Genomic DNA, 23219 nt, shown 5'->3' on the forward strand with positions numbered 1-23219 from the left:
CTTCTCTTCTTGGGACTGGTGATAACATTTTGCTTCTGGTGAGAGAAGAAACAAAGGAGTATTGTATCCCAACAGAGTGAAGCTGTGCTAAGACCAGCATTAGTAGTAGCCAGGCAGTAGCCATTCATGCGACTCCCCTCTTTTCATCATTCTTGACCAGCTAATTCTTTAATTTTTCAGTAAGTACTGCTTGATTTCTTTCTAACTTCAGAATATCTGCCTAAAAACTTCATCCTTAAATTTTCAGAGTTTACATATTAGTTTTCCCTCAAGTGTTTGGCAGTGCTCTGTACAAACTTAAGACACCTTGAGTGACTTCTTTCCTGTAAAAGGAATATATATAAGGAAACAGCTCCAGTACTTGGTAATAACGACCAACCCTAAGGTCAGGTCCCTGTGCTTTCTCCTATTAAACTGGTGAACATGGGCATTCTGAGGCAGTGTAGTAACTGCCTCATGTACACAGACAACCCTCTCCTCTTACCTCAACACTCAAGAGTTGTGAGAGATGCATTTATATCAAACACACAGCCCTAACACCAACCTTCACAGCTCTCACATAAAAACACAAACCACACACCCATCTTCGTGGAGGCTCTCAATAGAAATCTACCCAAACAGCAGAGGCCTCCAAGGCAGAAATGCACTCTACTACCACAACACAGCACAAACCACAAAACATGTAGCTCACCTACAGAGTGTGCCCCTCAACCTAAGCCCCTAAGGCAAAACAGCTTGCCCAATACACTAATCATAAGTGACTTGATAGTGAGGCACACTGATGTCCCACTCACTAGGTTGAATAAGGAGAAGTTAACAGTCATCTGTCTATCAGGTGGCAGAATCCGACACAACACATACACTCAGGTCACTCCAAAAGTACAGGTATGACTCTGTCACTGTCCATGTGGGGGTGAATGACCTGAGACACACCTCCCTGGACTACATGAAGAGGGACATGGATGAGCTCTCGGATTATGTGGCCCAGGCAGGTATGACCCTAGCCCTGATCAGCATCCTACCATCGCCCAGAATGATACCGCAGTACAAGCAGAAAATGATTCACTTCAACAATTGGCTAAGTTTCTGGTGTCATTCTAAGGGGATCCAGTATCTGTCTGTTTAGGATAACATGACTGACAGACCTCAATGCCTTGCCAGAGATGGCCTGCATCTGCCACCCCTAGGTTTCCGGATACTGGCTAAGGTTCTTGCCAGCCCCATTGTGCTTTTTTTAGGCGATGTTCCAAAGACCAAATTACCACTGTAACATCTATAAATACATGCAATCTGAGGGTCATGCTGCTCAATGCTAGAAGTCTAAATCTCAAGATGCACTTGCTATAAGCACTCCTCAAAATGGAGAACATCAACATTTGTGCTGTAATGGAGACCTGGTTTAAAGCAGCAGAAAGCATCCCTGCTCTACAAGGCTATAACTCATTCCACACCTTTTGGCCCTAGAACATGGATAAAAGCTCCAAAGGCAGTGGTGTCTTCATATTCATAAAGGATATGCACAACTCCAAGACTAGTAGCCCAGCATAACGCATCTGAGATACTTCAGGTAGAACTAACATTTTGTAAGACGGCGATTCAGGTCGTAGCCTGCTACAGCTTCCCAACAATGTCCCAAGACCCTCGCTCAATGTTCCTAAGCACCCTGGAAACTATTAGGGTCCAACCCAACACTCATACTAGTTGACGTCAACTACCTCTCCAATTGGGAAAAACTACTCGTGCACCAATACACTGGTCAAACGCTTCCCGGAATTAATTAATTCCAATTCCCTGGAACAGCTCATTCTTACCCCCACTAGAACCAAATCCAAATACTCAGCGTTCCAAGAAAAACAAACAGAACTAGATATTGAAGAACGCTGTGCCTCCTAAGTGTCTTGAAACGCCAACCTGGTCTTCCAAGGAATAAGCTGAGCAGAGTGATGTTGTAATATAAATTAAATTTATTGCATAAATTATAATAAAGTTAAGCGCTTTCACTCGCAGACTGCGAGCTTCATCAGAACTCCATTGAATCTGAACAGTATCATTTAAATAATTTAAATGTAGCGCTTTGGCGCCAAAAAAGTTATTTTAAAGGTGTATACACATAAAATGTATGTATGCCATGATGCTGAATAGCACAACATTGACTACATTTATCTCACAATATCAACCCTTACACAAATACAAAATAAAAATGATCATAACAATAATCATGCTTAATCGTAATATATAAAAAGTGTATATCTAAATAACACTCTACTATCTGTAACAACAACCACAAAACCGATCAATTACTAAAAAATTACTTAAAAATGGAATATTTTGATAAAATAAGATAAAATAAATAACCTATCTATGTGAATAGTAATGCTGGCTTTATGGTAACAAAATAATTTAGTCCTGGTGCAGTCGAAGCGTCTCTATATATCTGCCACCATATTTCTTTATAGGACAACAGTCCTTTAAAATCTCCCCCTCTAGATTCAAATAATACATTTTCAAGAATGGCAAATTTAAATGTATGAGTATGTCCATATTGTTTAATGTGCTTATATAAGGCATTTTTCTCATCTCTTGTCTTAATGCTATATTGATGTGCGTAAATACGTTTATTCAACTTTCTTTCCATTTTACCTATGTAAAATCCGGAACAGGCTGTACACTTTGCCAAATACACAACCCATCTAGTATTACAATTTCCGTGAAGAAACCTTATGTGTGTCATATGTATATTATCCAAGATGATACTACATTCATCAAAAACAGCATGACATTGTTTACAATTCCCACACTTGGTGGTCTTTCTATTTGTCAAATGTCTTGCAATGTCAACTCTTTCAAGATAACTTTTGATATTCGGACCCATTTTGTGAACAAAAACGGGTTGGGGTCCCAATATTTTAACTATTTCCTGATCTGTCATCATAACTTTCCAATTGTTAGTTATGATCCCCTTAATTTTGCTAATATGTGGAAGTTGAATAAACATATTTACGCACATCAATATAGCATTAAGACAAGAGATTAGAAAAATGCCTTATATAAGCACATTAAACAATATTTTAAAGGACTGTTGTCCTATAAAGAAATATGGTGGCAGTTGTATACAGATGCTTCGACTGCACCAGGACTAAATGATTTTGTTACCATAAAGCCAGCATTACTATTCACATAGATAGTTTATTTATTTCATTTATTTTATCTTATTTTATCAAAATATTCAGTTTTTAAGTAATTTTTTAGTAATTGATCGGTTTTGTGGTTGTTGTTACAGATAGTAGTAGAGTGTTATTTAGATATACATTTTTTATATATTGTATATTACGACTAAGCATGATTATTGTTATGATCATTTTTATTTTGCATTTGTGTAAGGGTTGAAATTGAAAGATGAATGTAGTCAATGTTGTGCTATTCAGCATCATGGCATACATACATTTTATGTGTATACACCTTTAAAATAATTTAAATGTAGTGCTTTGGCGCCAAAAAAGTTATTTAAATGATACTGTTCAGATTCAATGGAGTTCTGATGAAGCTCGCAGTCTGCGAGTGAAAGCGCTTAACTTTTATAATTTATGCAATAATAATAAAATAAATAAATTAAAATAAAAATATAATAATAAAAACCTCAGCTTTGGCCGGCTAAGAACTTGCTATATTCAACTGGACGTATAAGAGAATTTAAGTACCTTTATCTGCTTTTTTTTTCAAAAAATACAGTATTTAAATTGATTTTAACTGTGTGGAAGGAATATTAGCTCAACTGGAAGTTTTCACTCTGCTCTTCAGTGTGGAAGGAATATTAGCTGAACTGGAAGTTAGTCAGTGTTTGCTGAATTTTGTTATTTGCTAGTAATTACAGGTGTGGGGGTAGTCACATTCTTTGATTTCCTGTCCTTGCCTATTTAAGTGGTACAGTGTGAAATATTTTCTGCTTAAAATCCTCAGCTTTGGCCGGCTAAGAACTTGCTATATTCAACTGGACGTATAAGAGAATTTAAGTACCTTTATCTGCTTTTTTTTTCAAAAAATACAGTATTTAAATTGATTTTAACTGTGTGGAAGGAATATTAGCTGAACTGGAAGTTTTCACTCTGCTCTTCAGTGTGGAAGGAATATTAGCTGAACTGGAAGTTAGTCAGTGTTTGCTGAATTTTGTTATTTGCTAGTAATTACAGGTGTGGGGGTAGTCACATTCTTTGATTTCCTGTCCTTGCCTATTTAAGTGGTACAGTGTGAAATATTTTCTGCTTAAAAACCTCAGCTTTGGCCGGCTAAGAACTTGCTATATTCAACTTGACGTACAAGAGAATGTAAGTACCTTTATCTGGATTTTTTTTCAAAAAAAATACAGTATTTAAATTGATTTTAACTGTGTGAAAGGAATATTAGCTGAACTGGAAGTTTTCACTTTGCTCTTCAGTGTGGAAGGAATATTAGCTGAACTGGAAGTTAGTCAGTGTTTGCTGAATTTTGTTATTTGCTAGTAATTACAGGTGTGGGGGTAGTCACATTCTTTGATTTCCTGTCCTTGCCTATTTAAGTGGTACAGTGTGAAATATTTTCTGCTTAAAATCCTCAGCTTTGGCCGGCTAAGAACTTGCTATATTCAACTGGACGTATAAGAGAATTTAAGTACCTTTATCTGCTTTTTTAAAAAAATACAGTATTTAAATTGATTTTAACTGTGTGGAAGGAATATTAGCTCAACTGGAAGTTTTCACTCTGCTCTTCAGTGTGGAAGGAATATTAGCTGAACTGGAAGTTAGTCAGTGTTTGCTGAATTTTGTTATTTGCTAGTAATTACAGGTGTGGGGGTAGTCACATTCTTTGATTTCCTGTCCTTGCCTATTTAAGTGGTACAGTGTGAAATATTTTCTGCTTAAAATCCTCAGCTTTGGCCGGCTAAGAACTTGCTATATTCAACTGGACGTATAAGAGAATTTAAGTACCTTTATCTGCTTTTTTTTTTAAAAAAATACAGTATTTAAATTGATTTTAACTGTGTGGAAGGAATATTAGCTCAACTGGAAGTTTTCACTCTGCTCTTCAGTTAGTCCCACCCACCCTCCCTGTTTTGTTTTGGTGTTAATCTTAGTGGCCTTGCAGCTGCCCGCCCCTCTTGTAAATTTGTGTTTGGATACTCCTTCTGGGCCCATCTCATTTGCTCACTCAACTGAGTGCAGTGAGATCATATTCTGATTTCAGGCACTCCTACTGTGTACAAAGAGAGCATCTGGGAAACAGAGAAAAAAAAATTTAAGCTTGTTTCCTGCCTTTCCTGTTAAGTGGTATAGACTATTTGTAGGCTTCTGAGCCCCCAAGCCCTTCTGTGTTGGAGGGAAGCCTTCTAGCTTAATTTTTTTTTCCTATAACTAGCCAGTTTTCTAGTTTCAGCACTCAAATCTGTTTCTTTGATCTCAGCACTTGTTCAGAAAAAAAAAAAAATTTCATCTGCTTTTACTGTACTTGTACTTTTTTTTACTTTTGCATCATCTTAAAAGTACTCAATTGTATTTATTACTGCTTGGTGTAACTCATTCTAAGCCTTCTGGTTTAAACACTTGGGCTTCGGACCAGTTGTTTTGCACTGAGAAGGTTTGTGGTCTGCACTGTAGTGAGCTTACATCCTTCTAGGTTTGGAACTGCTGATTGAGGGCTCAGTGTCTGTTATTCTAAAAGTGTATTAATTCTGGTTTAAGCACTTGGGCTTTCAGGCCAGTTATTTTACATTAAGAGGGTTCGTGGTCTGCACTCTTGTGGGAGGAGAGGCTGGACTCTGCCCTTCTGAGCTGGGAATTTCTGATTGAAGGCTTATAGTGCATGCATATCTGAACTGCTTCTTACTGAAGTTGGTGCGCCTTGTTTGCTGTGGCATAGACTGGATTCGGGCCTGCTGGATCTAGCTTTGTTTGTGTAACTTGAGCACTAATCCAGGCATTCTCTAAAGTATTCAATTGTATTTATTACTGCTTGGTAGTAACTTGATTAAAGTTTAGCTGTCATTCTAAGTCTTTTGGATTAAGCACTTGGGCTTCAGACCAGTTGTTTTACATTAGGAAGGTTTGTGGCATGCACTGTGGTGGCAGGACAGGTAGCTTTCATCTTTCTAAGTTGGGAACTGCTGATTGAGAGCCCAGTGTCTGTTATTCTTAAAGTGCATTAGTTCTGGTTTAAGCACTTGGGCTTCAGGCCAGTTATTTTACATTAAGAAGGTTTGCGGTCTGCACTCTTGTGGGAGAAGAGGCTGGACTCTGCCCTTCTGAGCTGGGAATTTCTGGTTAAAGGTTTATAGTGCCTGAATATTTGAACTGTATCTTACTGAAATTGGTACACCTTGTTTGCTGTAGCATAGACTAGATTCAGGCCTGCTGAATATAGCTTTGTTTATATGCTTGTTGTTTGTTTGCTTGTTATTTCCTGGAACGCTAATTCCACCTAATACGCTTCTCAGCTTCTGTGGATCACTAGTGATATCTGCATTGCTTACTGTACTTATTTCCTTGTTTCACTTGAAAGAAAGTTACTGTTTGTCGTTTTTGCATTTAAGTTACCTGTAACACATTGCACTTAAGTTACCTGGCACTTGCTCACTAAAGCAATTATATAAGTCAGCACTAAAAAAAAAAAAACCTACACACCTCACACCCCCCCTGGTTTTATTTTTTTCATTATTATTATTCCAATTATTATTCTAGTATGTGTCCATCAATCTCCTCTCTCCTCCTCTGGGTCCAGCTGGTGAATCTTTGAAAGGCAACAACTGCCTCATGTACTCACACAAACAGACTCCCTCCTCCTCCCAACAAAACAACACATGTGAGAGAGATGCAAATATAGCCAAACTGGAGGCCAAGCTCTCTCAACTCAGTACTGGCATAACCAGTCAGGAGGAGAAGGAAACCACACTCACTACAATTCCAGTCTCACATAGACCTACCACGACAGCAAACCAAACACATAATCACACAAAAACATACTCTGAGGCTCTAAATAAAGATCTGCCGAAGCAGCAGAGACCTCCAAAGCAGACACCCAAGCAGCCGCTACCCCAAAACAAAACACGTGCAACACATATCTCACAAAGCCAGTGTGCCAAACAGTCACAGCCCTTAAGACTAAACAACACACCTGATACACTTGTAATAGGTGACTCTATTGTCAGGCACAATGACGTCCCGCTCACCAGGCTGAACAAGGAGAGGGTCACGGTGAGCAGCCTGTCGGGCGCTAGGATCCGCCACATAACACAAGCACTCACGTCACTCCAAGGCAAGTACAAATATGACTCAGTCATTGTCCATGCTGGTGTGAATGACCTGAGACGTACCTCCCTGGACTACATGAAAAGAGACATAAAGGAGCTCTCTGAGCATGTAGCCCAGACCGGTATGACCCTGACCTTGAGTAGCATCTTACCCTCACCAAGAATGATGCCACAATATGAAGACAAGATGATCAATTTCAACAATTGGCTTAAGTACTGGTGTCATTCAAAGGGGATCCAATGCCTGTCAGCTTGGGATAATATGCTCGACAAGCCACGATGCTTCGCTAGGGACGGCTTGCACCTGTCACCCCTGGGCTTCGGATATTGGCAAAGGCTCTTGCTACCACCATAGTGCCTTTTTTAGGCAAGGCTCAAAAGACAAACCCACCTCCATAGGTATCACAAGGGATAAGAAACTAAGAGTAATGCTACTCAATGCCAGAAGTCTAAACCTCAAGATGCACGCACTTGAAACTCTCCTTAGCATGGAGAACATCGATATCTGTGCAGTAACAGAAACCTGGTTCAGGGCTCCCGAGAGCACCCCAGCACTACCAGGTTATACCTCATACCATGCTTTTCGGCCCCAAAACTTGGACCTCCATCGATATTCATCAAAGATACCCACACCTCCAGGTTGGTGGCAAAGCACGAAGCATCAGAGACTATCCATGTGCAACTAACAGTGGGTAAAACTGCCTTCCAGTTTATAGCCTGCTACAGACCACCATCCCAAACCCAGGAACCCCACTCGGCCTTCCTGAGAACACTGGAAAATATGAAGGTCTCTCCAAACACCATTATACTGGGCGACTTCAACTACCCAAACACAGACTGGGAGCATTACTCTAGCTCCAACACCCTAGCCCAAAGGTTCCTAGAATTTATAAACTCAAATGCTATGGAACAACTTGTTACCACTCCCACAAGAGGGGAAAACATACTGGACCTGATCATCACCAACATGGGGACTCTATGCTCCAGACCAGAAGTGTATCCCTCACTGTTAAGATCAGACCATAAACTAATCTCACTGGGTATTCACATCCCGACCCCACCCCCTGCCCAGAAAGCCACAGTGAAAAACTTCTCTAAAGCAAATTTTACACTCCTCAAAACTGAGGTGGAATCCTTCAAAGCCCCCGGCCTGTGGAAAATACGGCCCAGACCGCAGAATCCTTTATAAACGCATTCTATGAACACCTTCAGGAATGCATGGATCATGCGATCCCAAATAAAACCAAGACCCAATCCTCCAAAGGCAGACGTCCTGTCTGGTGGACCCCAGCCATAAACAAACTATACAATGGAAGGAGGAAGCTACTAAATGATAAAGCAAAATCCCAAAAAGGGAAGGCATCACTGATCAGTATTAGCAAAAAACTACGGGCACACATAAAATTGTCTAAGGCCAGCTTCGAGAGAAAAATTGCCCAGGACACTAAGGATAATCACAAGGCTTTCTTTAGTTATGTTAGGAACCTGGGTGGTAATTCCCAGATATGCTCAGAATTAGTCCAAAATGACAAAAAATACACAGAACCCACAGACATTGCCAACATCCTAGCTGACAGGTTCAGCGCAAACTTCTCCCCCTCTCCCCACCAAAAGGGCAAATATCTATCCCAGCAGAGTGCTGCCCCCCTGACATCTCAGATGCTCAGGTAAGAGCCGCCCTCTCCAAAGCAAAAACACAGCATCAATGGGACCAGATGGTGTCCCGGCTCGCCCTACATGAACTCAAAGAAGAGCTAAACCCAAACATAAAACTACTGTTCAATCTCAGCCTTACTACAGGATATGTGCCCAAAGAGTGGTGTACAGCAACAGTGGTCCCTCTCCATAAAGGTGGTGCCTCAACGGATCCTGGAAACTATCGCCCCATAAGCCTGACTAGCTTGGTCTGCAAAGCTATGGAAAGGATCATCATGGACCTCATAAATAAAGATATTGGGGACCTACAAACACTGGATCCTACCCAGTTCGGCTTTGTTAAGGGCAGATCCTGCCTCTTAAACCTGGTTGATTTCTTTGAAAGTCACCAAGGCCATTGACGAGGGGAAGGTGGTCCACACAGCCTACTTGGACCTCGCAAAAGCCTTCGATACAATACCCCACTCGGGCATTATAGATAAGCTCACCAGGTTAAATATAAACCCCTATGTCACTAGATGGATTGCAAACTGGCTCAAGGACAGAACCCACATGGTTAGAATTGCTGGAGCCATGTCAGACTCCAAACCAGTTACAAGTGGTGTCCCACAAGGCTCAGTCCTGGGACCTCTCTTGTTCGGTATATATTTCTCGGAGGTACAGGCCAACTCGGAAGGACTGTGGCTGACCAAGTTCGCAGATGACTGCAAACTGGGCCATAATCGACTCTACAGCCGACACAAGCATCCTCCAAAAGGGCCTCATAGAAACAGACAACTGGTGCCAGAGCCATGGCCTCAAGCTAAATGCCAAAAGTGTATAGTCATCCCCTTTGGCAAAACAAAGTGCCCACAAATTACCACATAGGTGGAAATCCATTAAGTACAGAAGAAGTAATTAGGGACCTGGGGACCCAAGTTGATAGTAATCTCTCATTTGACAACCACGTGGCCAAAGTGGTTAGAAAAACATTTTATATAGCCCACCTAATCATGAAGGGATTCACATCTAGATCAGGGGAGGTCATCATGCCTCTTTACTCATCCCTCATCAGGCCCATAATTGAGTACAATGCCCCTTTTGGGATGTACCTTACCAGACACCTGCAGCAACTGGAAAGACCCCAAAAGTACCTCACCAAGAGGATCAAAGGGCTCAAACAGATGCCATATGCTGCCCGGTTAAAGAAACTCCAGCTCTACTCAGTGGCATACCGCCTGTTCAGAGGCGATCTGTGCCTGACGTATAAAGCCATGTCCAACCCAGAATTAATGGACATGCTGCACCTCTGAAAATCCAAATCCCATCGAGCTACGTGCTCGAGAGACTTGAACCTCAGCACTGAAATAAATAGGACATGCTGGAGGGACAGATTCATAACCCAGAGGCTCCCTTCACTCTGGAATAAAATCCCAGTCCAGGTTAGGCAGAGTCCCTCATTGACTCTCTTCAAGAGGAATCTTGATGAGTGGATGGGAGATCGTAGGTTTACCCCGGGTATCACTTCTGTGTCACTGTTAGACAGAGGCACAGTATACTAACCTCGAAAAAGGGCATAGCAAAATAAATAAAAATAAAAATAAATTTAAAATGGGTGGCGAAAGCCAAACACATTCTGGCTAGACTTATAAATGCCCTAGGGCAGATAGCCTAGTATGAACCTATGAACCTATAAATTTAATTTATATTACAACATCACTCTGCTCGGCTTATTCCTTGGAATACCAGGTTGGTGTTTCAAGACACTTAGGGGCACAGCGTTCTTCAATATCTAGTTATGTTTACCCCCACTAGAGGAAGCAACATCCTTGACCTGGGTATTACTAACATGAGAAACCGTTCTCTACACCAATAGTCAATTCCTCCCTGGTTAGATCAGACCACAAACTAATCACCATGGAAATCCACATCTCACCCACACCCCCCGCAAAGGCAACCACAATGAAAAACTTCTCCAAAGCTGACTTTGGGCTTCTAAAAACAGAGGTGGCAAACTTCACGGTACCCATGTGAAAGGAAAATAGATGCAGGACTGCCGAATCATACACCAATACACTATACGAACACGAACATAAATGCATGGAACTAGCCATACCAAACAGAACCAAGATGCTCCCCTCCAAAAAAGGAAGACAATCTGGTGGCTCCCTGCCATTAATAAACTCCACAACAAAAGGAAGAAACTGTTGCAGAAAAAGGTGTAGTCCCAAGACTTATTAGCCTCAGCAAAAAGTTGAGATCCCTCATCAAAACCTCTAAAGCCAGCTATGAAGGCAGAATTGAGGCAGACACTAAAAACAACCACAAAGCCTTCCATAGTTATATCAAGAATCTCCACGGCAATACCCAGATTTGCTCTGAGTTACTGCACAATGGTACCTCCTATACTGAGCCAGATATTGCCAACATACTGGCCAACAGATTCAATGCCAACCTTACCCCCCCCCCCAAAGGCCAATGACAACACTGGAGGAATGCCAGGCACCCAGCACTACTGCAGCACAGGTTAAAGCTGCATTGTCCAAGGCCAAGAATACAGCTTCCATGGGACCAGACAATATCCCTGGAGCTGTTCTACATGAACTACATGAATCTGTGTGCCCTGTTAAACCACAGCCTCATCTCAGGTTTTGTCCCCACTGAATGGTGCACTGCTACAGTCATCCTTCTCCATAAAGGGGGAGCGACTACAGACCCTGGGAATTATTGCCTCATTAGCCTGACGAGTCTGATTTGCAAGGCTATGGAGCGCATCATCATGGACCTAATTAACAAGGATATAGAGAATCTCCAAACTCTAGATTCCATGCAATTTGGTTTTGTGAAATGTAGATCATGCCTGCTCAACCTGGTTGACTTCTTTGAGTCAGCCACCAGAGCTGTGGATGAGGGCAAGGCAGTTCATACAGCCTACCTTGACCTGGCCAAGGCCTTTGATACCATTCTCCACTCAGGAATTATTTATAAAACTCACAAAACTGGGCATCAACTCCTATATCACTAGGTGGGTTGCAAATTGGCTCACAGATAGAACCCACAGTGTGAAAGTAGCGGACTCCAAGTCAGACTGCCAATCAGTCACGAGTGGAGTCCCACAGGGATCGGTCCTGGGTCCTCTCCTGTTTGGCATCTACTTCTCAGAAGTCCAGGCCAACACAGAGGGACTCTGGCTGACCAAGACTGCAGATGACTGCAAGTTGGGTGCCATTATTAACTCCCCATGTGATGTAGACATCCTACAGAAAGGCCTCACGGAGACCAATGACTGGTGTTGAAACTATGGCCTTAAGATTAATGCCAAAAAATGTGTCATCCCTTTGGGAAAAACTTAGTTCCCAACAATTACCACATCGATGGGAGCCCACTGAACACTGAAGGCGTTATAAGAGAGATCTGGGGACACAGGTTGAGAGCAACTTCTCCTTCGATGACCACACTGCCACTGTGGTCAGAAAGTCCTTCTATGTGGCACACCTCATTACTAGGGGTTTTGCATCTAGGAAGAAAGATGTCATCATCTCTCTCTACTCTTCCCTCATTAGGCCAGTCGTGGAGTATAATGACCCATTTGGCATGTACTTCACTGGACACATGCAACAGCTGGAAAGACCACAAAAGTACCTCACGAACAGGATCCTAGGCCTTAAACACATGTTCTACATGGACAAACTCAAACTCCAGCTATTCTCTGTCTCATATCGTCTACTAAGAGGCGATCTCTGCTTGACTTACAAAGCCATGTCTGACCCAGCTCCATTAGAAATGCTACATCTAAAGTCCTTATCCCTCTGTACCACACGCTCCAGAGACCTCAACCTCATTACCACAAATCAACAGAACATGCTGGAGGGACAGGTTCATAACCTAGAGGCTGCCCATGCTCTGGAATAGACTTCATGTCCAGCAGAGCACCTCACTGGCCCTCTTCAAGAGAAATCTTGACGAGTGGATGGGAAATAGAAAGTTCACCCCGGGGATCACTCCAGTGGCTGTACTTGATAGAGGCACTGAGAACCAACGTCAGCCGGTACGATGCCAGGGCACTTCTATGGATTAGGCTTGTAAAGGCTCCAGGACCATTAGCCTAGTACACACCTATGAACCTATGATGGGGTAGTTCTAACCAATTTAGGCTTTTTAGTACTATACAGTGGTGGCTTATTTGCAGAAAATATAGCCACTTTATTACAGCATTGTTCAAGTTTTGTCTTCTGTGATGCTTGGAGGTTAGTAAGGATGGGAACACCATAAAGAAGTGAGGAGAACTGGTAAGTAGTGGCAAGTGTAGTTTTAGTTGTACTGGTGAACATTTTTGGCTCTATAAAGCACCATTAGTTTTTGGCAAGTTTTCTATGCAGTTTTGAATATGTAGGTCGAATTTAAGATAACTCGCTCACTATCAATCAGTAATTTACTATAAGAAGTGAAATCAATAATTCTATTAAGAGACCGAGGATTTCAAATTTTGTTTTTTCATGGCAGAGGGATTTTATGGAATTTGTTTTTTCAAGTTGAGCAAGAGCTTTAAGTTACAATGCCATGTTTCAAGGGCTGTCAAAACTTCCAGAGTAATTGTTTTTTTTTTGGAACTGTGCCAGGTTGTCTGATATGCATACAAGTCTGGAGTCCTCTGTGTATTGCATTAGGCCTGTTGTGTGGATATGTGGAGGGTGTTGGCGAGAATGTTTAAGGGGAAGGGACCAAGGATAGAACCTTGTGGTATACCGGTGGTGACTGGGAGGTAGAGAGAGAGGGTGAAGTGCCACTTTACTGACATATATTGTCCTTTTCTTCTCCACTCCTGAATTATTTCAGCTTTTTTCCCCATAATTTTTGCTATCTTTAAACATTGGGAAAAATCCTTTCACACTGTTCCCTGCCATTGTCGCCGCACTGCTTTCTCCATTTACTCCCTCAGCATGTTTCTGTTCTTCCTTCTGTTCTCACCTATGGTTAGCTGTTCTTGCAGGTATTGCAGAGCTCTTCCTTCAAGTCAGTCACTGTCTTTATCCTACTTTGCAGAAACATTTGAATGTGGATGGGTAAATCACTCACCATTTAATGCCTTTCTCTTTGCATTGTTTAATTATCTGGGCAAATGCTGCTCTTTTTATTCAAGTCTTGAAGGATAATCTTAGCCTGTGAAAATTCTTCTGTCTCCTACTATCCACTTCACCCCTGGTGTCCAGGCTTTCTGAAGAACCCATTCTTTCATTCTGGAAGAGTGAGCGTGCACAATAAATCAGTCTGGGATATCCGTTGGCGTCAGTATCTGGCCTCCAAGTGTTCTATGCACCCTCTTTCTTTAAGCGGCTCCCTTCTAAACCAGCCCAGCTAGCTCACAACTCTATAATTTTGTGTTGACAGCCACTGCCTTCCCATTTATCTGGTACACCCATGAATGTCAGGTTTATGTATCATGCCCAGTCCTCCAGACCTTACAAACTTTAGCTCAACATATTAATTGTGTTTCTGCCACTTCCGCCCATGCTCAGAGCTCCATGCTCAGAGCTCCGTACTATAGTTCAACAGACTTTTAGAGTTACTGTCGGTTTACTGAGCCTCTGTATTTCTTCTTTTGCATTATGAAATTCTCTCTCACTGTGTCTGTTTTAGGTCTCTCAACGTATTCTATATTGTGTTAAGCATAATCCTTCACTCTTCTTGGGCATTTCCTGTCATTCTTGTTTGTCCCTCTTTTTAGGCACAAACCAACTTTCTCTACCAGGTAATTTTCCTCATGAGTTCTGATTTGTCCTCGTCTGCTGGGGTTCAGGATCAGAGTCCAGTTCTGCCCTTTTCACCATTTAATTTACTTTCATGGACCCTAAAATGCTCAGACTGCAGCCATACTGAAGTCCTTGGGATGAAGCTTCTGTGAAAACATAGCTCTAAGTGCATCCCACAAATTTAGTGGTACATATTTTCTGATAAGTAACCCAGACTAAGGCGGTACGGCCAGGGTCGCCACTCCCACCCAGACACATTGTATTCCTATATTTTTTCTCATGCCTGCTTATGGTTCAATAGTTGGGGCTGTGCACTGGGCCTTACATGAGGAATGTTCTGGACGTCCTCATAAGCCACACCACTTTCCTAAACTGGAACCCCAATGGGACCGGGTCTCGACCGGGGGGGGGGGGTGATCCCCCACCTCAATGAGTAGAGCTGAAGAAACTTGGCCTCTTCATTCTTCCTCTTTGCCAAGTCCAACAGATGCCCCACTCACTAATCAAACACAGAATCCCTGTGCTATTCAGTTTTATCATTCTATGCCACCACAACAGCTTTAGAGCATTAATAAATTAATGAATAATGCATTTATTATCAAAAATGTTAAATTTGTTGCAAATCAAATACATGGACTGTGTAACATTTTAACGTGGTTGGTTTATATACTTATCTGGATAGAGCACTGATCGATACGGCCAATTATAGGTTCAACCCAGGTTAAATACACAACAAAGTAATTTATGAAAAATAAGCATACATACAAAAATCATAAATCAGATCTAGACAGTGCACAGCAATAGGTTAATTATTCCAATGGAGCTCTGGAAATCTGTACTCAACTCCCAGTGATTGCATCCTGAGCTTTTCGATAAAACAAGCTAGTTATGCACACATATTTCAAACAGATGTTCATATCTCTAAAGCCATAATTGTTACAAAAGAAATGTAAATGGCAAACTGTTCAGCACAAACAATTCTTTACAGTGGTAGTGTTCATTCGATCCTATGTCTTAAACTGAATGTTACAAGTCATACTAAATACAGCAAACATTAATTGTTTAATACTTTGTAAACATCTTATATCTTAGTAACCATTCAAGCTACAAACATATCGACAGAAGAATTTTGTTCATCCATCTGTGAACTTTCATATTATACTACACAGATATGCCTGGCTTACTTGTTTTTTTGAAATATGTAAAAAATATGAAAAGTGTGACAACATAAACATCATTCAAACAGCTATTATCTCTTAAGCAGCACTATACAGAAGTCAAGTATTAGTGCATTTGTGTTCCCCATCATATAAGCTTTACGATAAAATGTATTAAGCTGTAAGCAGCATACTTTTTTAATTATTAATGTAGATATGAACAGGCTACATTACAAACCTAACGGTATCAAGAGGACAGAACTGCAGAAACACTAGGCGGCATCTCTAGGCTGTAATTCAGTTAATACAATGTTATGAAGTACATGAAGTACAACACTATGAAATTGAAAACATTAGTATAAAAGATAAAAGCAAAAAAGAATTGAATAATAAGAATAGAACAGGAATAAATAGTGCAGGTTTATTAGTTAATATTGTGTCAAGTTTAAACTAAATTCAGGGAATGGTCAGATAATAGCATTTCTCCTGTAGTCAACGTCATACACATTTACATGGTACATTTTACTTCTGTAATTTGTCTCAAGAGCTTTTCTTTCCAGGCCCTCATATAAGAAGGGCAATATAGCCTGCATGATTTGCTCAGTCCACACAAAAAACAGCACTCTCCACCTGATGTTCTTTTTCCCCCTAACAAAAACACTCAAAGGAAAATTACAATGAGTGATACGCAAGGCCAAGATAGAGAAATAGCAGAAAGAGGGAAGAGTTTGACCCCGGTGTGGTAGAATTCCAAAAGATTAAGTAATCTAGTAGTGCAGAATGGTGTTTCCAGACTTCACCAAGGTAAACTGCTGCCCGTCTGTCTACAAGATGTTGTAGGCTGATATTTATCCTCAGACTGTCCCACTAAAGTAGAGAGTCAAAGAAACAACCCTAACAGAGTAGAGGGAAATCCAACCTTCAGTCAACAGACTGGTTTAAAAACTCTTGCATTTATCTTCCGAATCTTGTCTTTGATTTCAACATTTGATTTTCTGTACTGCTCCTTTATTTTTTCCTGGTCTTACCATTGTTAGGGAGCTTACAAAAGGGTTGAAAATCCCAGTACTGGAAGTAAAGTAACATACAGTACTAGCAAGTACCCAGTTAAAAGTACAGTACTGATCGTTAATGAAGCCCACAAGCTCTGTCTGCTATCTACCCTCGATCCCAGTGGACACCCTTGTACATGACTTAAGTATGACTTCACATTTTCTTAACAGGGCTCCTTAACTACCTTGATACCTCTAATACAGGCAAACTTTGGACAACATGGTCACTTCTCTGGAAACTGTCGTACAAAAGGTCTGTTACATACTGGTTACAATTACAGTCATGACAGAAAAAATACTGTCAAGACAAACTACTTACAGCCATTTATGCTCCTTTTGTAGTACACTATGCACGTTCTTAACTTACAGCAGGCACAAAGTATCCTAAAAAATCGACTAAATCCAAGCCAAAGTAACAACTCCCTCCCTCCCAAAGACGCTTCAACAGTCAGTAATAACTTTTAACAAATACTTCCTTAAAGCTGTAGCCTCAGTTATCAAATACAACCATATCATCAAAACACCCCTGACCACCACCACCCCATGGAAGCTCATTCTCAAATTTGTCCCTGTCTCACCATCAGAAAATATCCCCCAAAAATAACAAAAACTGCAAGCTCTGCTGCAGGCAGCCTTCCTCCTAAATTCCTAAAAACTGCTGCTGAAGCTCTGTCATATCCAATATCGATACTAATAGACAGATCCATTCTGAAATATCATATCCCAGCCATTTGGAAGAAGGCATGAATAGTTCTTCATAAAGGAAGACCCTCTGCCAACTACTCTATTTTCAGACCAACTGCCATTCTGTCACCATTATATAAAAAAGTGCATCCATTTCCAATTACTTCTATACCTTACCATAAACGATCATCTCTCCCCCAAAGAATATATTTTTTGTCCCAGCCATAGCACCACTACTGCCCCACTTTGCTTTGCTGACACCATTAATAAAAATAGAAATAGTGGAAACCTAGTATTGGCCTTATTCCTAGACCTTCCTGAAGCATTTAACACTGTGTCTCACCACAAATTATTACTAAAACTTACCCCCTTGGGTCGCCCCCCCCCACCGGCTTAAAACAGCCAACAGATTCCAAGCAGTTAAAAGGCAGCAAGAATACTCACCATTCCTACCCATTACTGTCGGAGTGCACAAGGTTCCAAATGAACTACACACTGCTTCGAAGCATGCCAATCTTGTCCAATATGCAGATGATTCCACACTCATCTGCCCAGCCTCAAACTACAGAAATGTCAAGAAATGACTCAAGAATCCTTTATCCATAGAATCCTGGCTAGAAACTTCACAACTCCCAACACCCAAAAAAACAAAATTACTACTTTTTTAACTCATAAACACTGTCCCCCAAAGTAAAACTTGTCAAAAATCACCTTATTAAATAACACCCTGATTGAACAAGTCCCTAACACCAAACTCTTAGGAGTCACAATTGATGACAACTTGAAATGTAACCTACACTTCCCAAGCATTATTAAAAAACACCAAAAGCTTGGCCTCTTGTAAGAGCAAAGCCCTGCCTAACAGGGAGAACTAGAGAAACCACAGCAAAAGTCTACCTCCTATCTACCCCTACGGAATGCCTCCCTACTCTTCTTCTTTGTGCTTAAAAAGTTCACTACAAATAAAATAACTCACTGTGTAGCAAATCACCCCTTTAGAAATCATCATTGTTCTGCCCTTAACTATTAAATTAGACCGAACTCCCACATTACCCCCACTACAGTCAGCTACTACTACACCTCATACTCTAGTAATCACCCCCCCACTACAGTCAGCTACTACTACACCTCATGCTCTAGTAACTACCCCCCACTACAGTCAGCTACTACTACACCACCTCATATTCTAGTAATCACCCCCACTACAGTCAGCTACTACTACACCACCTCATATTCTAGTAATCACCCCCACTACAGTCAGCTACTACTACACCTCATACTCTAGTAATCACCCCCCACTACAGTCAGCTACTACTACACCTCATACTGTAGTAAATCACCCCCACTACAGTCCGCTACTACACCTCATACTGTAGTACACTATTCTGATAAGTGTCTACCACAAAAAGGCATGCTTCAACATTACCACCCTACCAAAGCTCTTCGCTCTAAAGAAACTCATCTCCATCACTAAAGCCCAAAATGCATTGGGCACCTCAAACACTGTAGCCCTTCCACATGCTCTCAGGCTTCTTGAAAACCATCAGGCATTCAAAACACATCTAAGAAAACACCTCTCAACATCTTGGCTCTGTAGCTGTACATCTCCAGGAAAAGCTTTGCTTTCTTCCTCTTCTTCTACAGGTCTGCTCTTCCTCCTCTTCTTCTACAGGTCTGCTCTTCCTCCTCTTCTTCTACAGGTCTGCTCTTCCTCCTCTTCTTCTACAGGTCTGCTCTTCCTCCTCTTCTTCTACAGGTCTGCTCTTCCTCCTCTTCTTCTACAGGTCTGCTCTTCCTCCTCTTCTTCTACAGGTCTGCTCTTCCTCCTCTTCTTCTATAGGTCTGCTCTTCCTCCTCTTCTTCTATAGGTCTGCGCTATTCTAGTCTGTTACAACTATTACTCCGTTTTCACCCACACTACCTTCTACTTATGCCTCTCAACTCTTTGACCAGTCATTTCATTTATATCTCATAAATCAACCTTTTGATATCCACCCTTATTAAATATATTGCAGAGTACTGAATTGATATACACTTTACTGCATAATTACTTAACTACATTTGTATAAAATATAATTAGTACAAAAAAGTCTCACTACTATTTGTACAGATACTATCTTACCTATTTTAACATTGTAAAATTCATTTTAATTGTATTCTGCCAGACACTGCCGATACTATACAACTTAAAAGATTTTGTTTGTACTGCATGTACTGGAGCTCTTCTCCCTGGGCCTCTGCGCCCAGTAAGACTTCCCTGGTCAACAAATAAAAATAATATTCTATTTCACTTTTAATACAGTCTTGACAAAAGAAATACACGTTTATGCTGCTTTTGTATTATGCTACATACTTCTAGCTTCATATATATGTTCATAATGAATACAATGACAAAATAAAGCACTTAAATATTTATGCACCTTTTGTGCTACAATGTGAACACACATTTTCGGTTTCATGTGTATGTTGTTTCATAATTACCTTCTGCATTCTTTACTGTGAAGCTCATCTCCAAGCTTCTATGGAAAAGGTGCAATGGTCTAATCAGACTATTCAGGTTAACAAATGAAAATGAATGTAACCCTTCCAATGTGACAAAATATCCTTGTTCTTGTACAACGGTTATCACTGTGGGAGAGGAAATATGTTCACAAGCAGGTCAGCAATTGCTGCAACAGGGTGAATTAACTTCATATGTGCTGGGACCATTACAGTCAGGATAACAGCAGCATCACACACTGCAATAATTGTAAGCATCTACAACATGTTAACAGAACACAATGCATGATTATTAAGTGTGTGATGGTGGAGAGCACATGGTTGCAGCATATCTTCACCTCACGGAAGGCTGTGATTTCAGAGTGGTCTACAAGTAGGAAGTAATGGAGACACCTCTTCAAGCAAAGAAATGTGGGGAGTTGAGCTGCGCTCCTAATAAAATATTTTTTTAGTACACAAGTGCCACTTATACAGGTTGTGTCAACAAAACAGCATTCAGCCAAAACAGCATTGTGCACCTGGTTAAGAATCTGTTACAAGTAAACAAACAACCATTTTAATTCCTTTGTGGCTTGGAAATATAAAAGTCTGGGAACGAAGAGCTCATCGAAAACCATAACAAGCTAAAGAGAATAAGCAGGCCAACTTACATTCTCTGGTCTCGCAGACTGATCATCCTCTTCATAGTTGCATACTTTCTGGCCTTCTTTTGCTTCCCCTAAAAACAAAGAAAAATGTTAATGTTTATCAAGAAACCACAAGGGATACACTACAAAATTAAACTTCATCCACATAGTCTGAGTATAAACAGCTGCTCCTACACTACTCCTGCCCTAACCAAAGCATGTCATAACCCCTGATAACATGAACTGTATCAATGCCTTATACAGTGCTTTCCACCATCTTCATCAAGTAACATTTCCTCAAGTCTGTCAAACTCACCCCATTCCAACTGCCACAACTAACTCTCCCCCTATTTAAATAAACCTCTTCTGCCTGCTCCCAAACACAACTTCTTGTATTGAAATCATATCTTCTTTTCTCTTCACCCTTTCACTAAACACTTGCCCAAAATCTCCCATCTTGCTGCACCATTTTGACTCCCGCTTGCAAAAAAAAATTACTGAAAGTTTCTTATAGGATACAAACACTACCAGTGTGCAAAGCCAACTGGATATTGATAATGCAGAAAGAAATTGTGATAAAGAAGGAAATATTGGAAGAAGACATGGACAGTACAGTTGATTGCAGATTGTGCCCCAGCCTGAAAATGGCAACGATGAACAAGAAGTGGTACTACGGCTTAATGATCAAACCTTGGAAGGAGGACCGCTAGACTTAAGAGTTTAGTGCAGTCGCTTGTACTTCTATGTGGCATATCTCATTACCAAAGGTTTTGCATCCAGGAAGAAAGAGGTCATTGTCTAGCTCTACTCTTCCCTCATTAGGCCAGTCAGAGTACAATGCCCCATTTAGCATGTACCACACTAGACACCTGCAACAACTGGAAAGGCCGCAAAAGTACCTCACAAATAGGATCCTAGGCCTTAAAACACTTGTCCTACATACACGGACTCAAAAAAACTCAACTATTCTCAGTCTCATATCGCCAACTTAGAGGCGATCTCTGCTTGACTTAAAAGCCATGTCTGACCCAGCTCTGTCAGAAATGCTACATCTAAAGAAATCCCAATCCCTCTGCACCACACGCTCCAGAGACCTCCAACTCATTACCACAATCAGAGCGTGCTGGAGGGACAGGTTCATAGCCCAGAGACTGCCCATGCTATGCAATAGACTTCCCATAAATGTCAAACAGAGCACCTCACTGGCCCTCTTCAAGAGAGATCTTGATGAGTGGATGGGAAATAGCAAATCATCTCAGGGATCACTCCAGTGGCTCTACTCGACAGAGGCTAAGGTCAGGTGGCACGATGCCAGGGTAATCCTATGGGCTAGGCTTGTAAAGGCTACAGGGTCATTAGCCTAGCTCTTCTTCATGCCCAATAGGATGGCATGCTGCAGATAAACCAAAAAACACATTATGCATGCGATAAATCAGCAGGGACATTAAGGCAAATGGCATATACTGACCAGTACTAGGGTACCTTAGATGTAAAAGCAATGAAGAAAACGTGTTGAATGGAGTGCCAGAGCATGCTGAAGGGTCACTGCAAATGTCTGGCTCATAAAAACATAAGGTCAACCAATAATCAAAGTTTGGGTATGTGTCAAGCAATGAAACGGAACAAGTCTTGTAGAAAATGTGGCAGTCAGGAGATTGATCTACTGTTTGAGAACCAAAGATGAATATTCGTAACCATACCTTTAATGAAATTACACTGTAGCAGAGACTGCAGTTTGGGAAGTGATCGAGAAGTGCAGAAGGGGGAAATAAAATATAAATGGACTTTTCCATCAGTTTTGAAGGTAGTTCTTCCAGTGGGTCTGTGGGTATTTACAAATGAAGAAATAGTGATAATTAATTTGAAAGATATGAGAACAACATTGAGAAACTGTACAGTTTAGTTAACTATCAAGATGGTTATGAATGGTAAGGATAGGACTGTAAAGATAGAAAATGAAAAATATACATGTACAAAGGGGTCTAGAGATAGGTAGAAAGGAGCAACTAAGATACGACCTTAACAGTTTCTGACAAGGATTGTTATTAGGAGGCAAATAGAAGCTTTCTAAGCAAAGTAATGCTAACAAGGTAACTTTGTGCTTGCAAATTCAGAACCCATTTACTACATTTGTTAAATAGCAGAGACGATTAAAGAAGGAACTGACAAATTACTTAACATTTTAGAACAGTGTGTTGGATTGATTTAAAAGAAAAGAAACAGAAATATACATTTGTAGCAATTATTTACATTGAAAGGCACAAAAAAACACTAACGTAATATACAGAGATTTGATTGTTTACCTGTTAGAGTAATAAAGAAATAAAAGTTGATTTTTTTAGATCATCCTATACCAAAGAGTTAGTGTGTGAGACCTAGCTATAGCTAGATCTAAACATCTCTCTCCATCTACAGCGTGCATGCACCCCCCCCCCCCCCCACACACATTCTCACTCTGGTACAGAATGAACCAAAAACAAAAGAAATACTCTTCTTGATTAACTAAACATGCCTTTTATGAAATTACACTATAGGTCTAG

At 40.8% G+C, this 23219-nt stretch overlaps 1 protein-coding gene across 1 annotated transcript in view; it reads right to left on the reverse strand.

Moving 5' to 3' along the window:
• The window catches only part of FCF1 (FCF1 rRNA-processing protein), a 671099-nt gene that overhangs the window by 602893 nt on the left and 44987 nt on the right, over window positions 1-23219 (reverse strand). Inside the window, exon 2 of the mRNA XM_044074623.1 lies at window positions 20704-20771. Within this exon, the coding sequence (XP_043930558.1) occupies window positions 20704-20771 (68 nt within the window). The remainder of the gene's footprint in view (window positions 1-20703; window positions 20772-23219) is intronic.

The sequence above is a fragment of the Protopterus annectens genome, chromosome 6.part0 (genome assembly GCF_019279795.1).
Source record: "Protopterus annectens isolate FY-2018-M chromosome 6.part0, PAN1.0, whole genome shotgun sequence".
Classification (NCBI taxonomy): Eukaryota; Metazoa; Chordata; order Ceratodontiformes; family Protopteridae; genus Protopterus; species Protopterus annectens.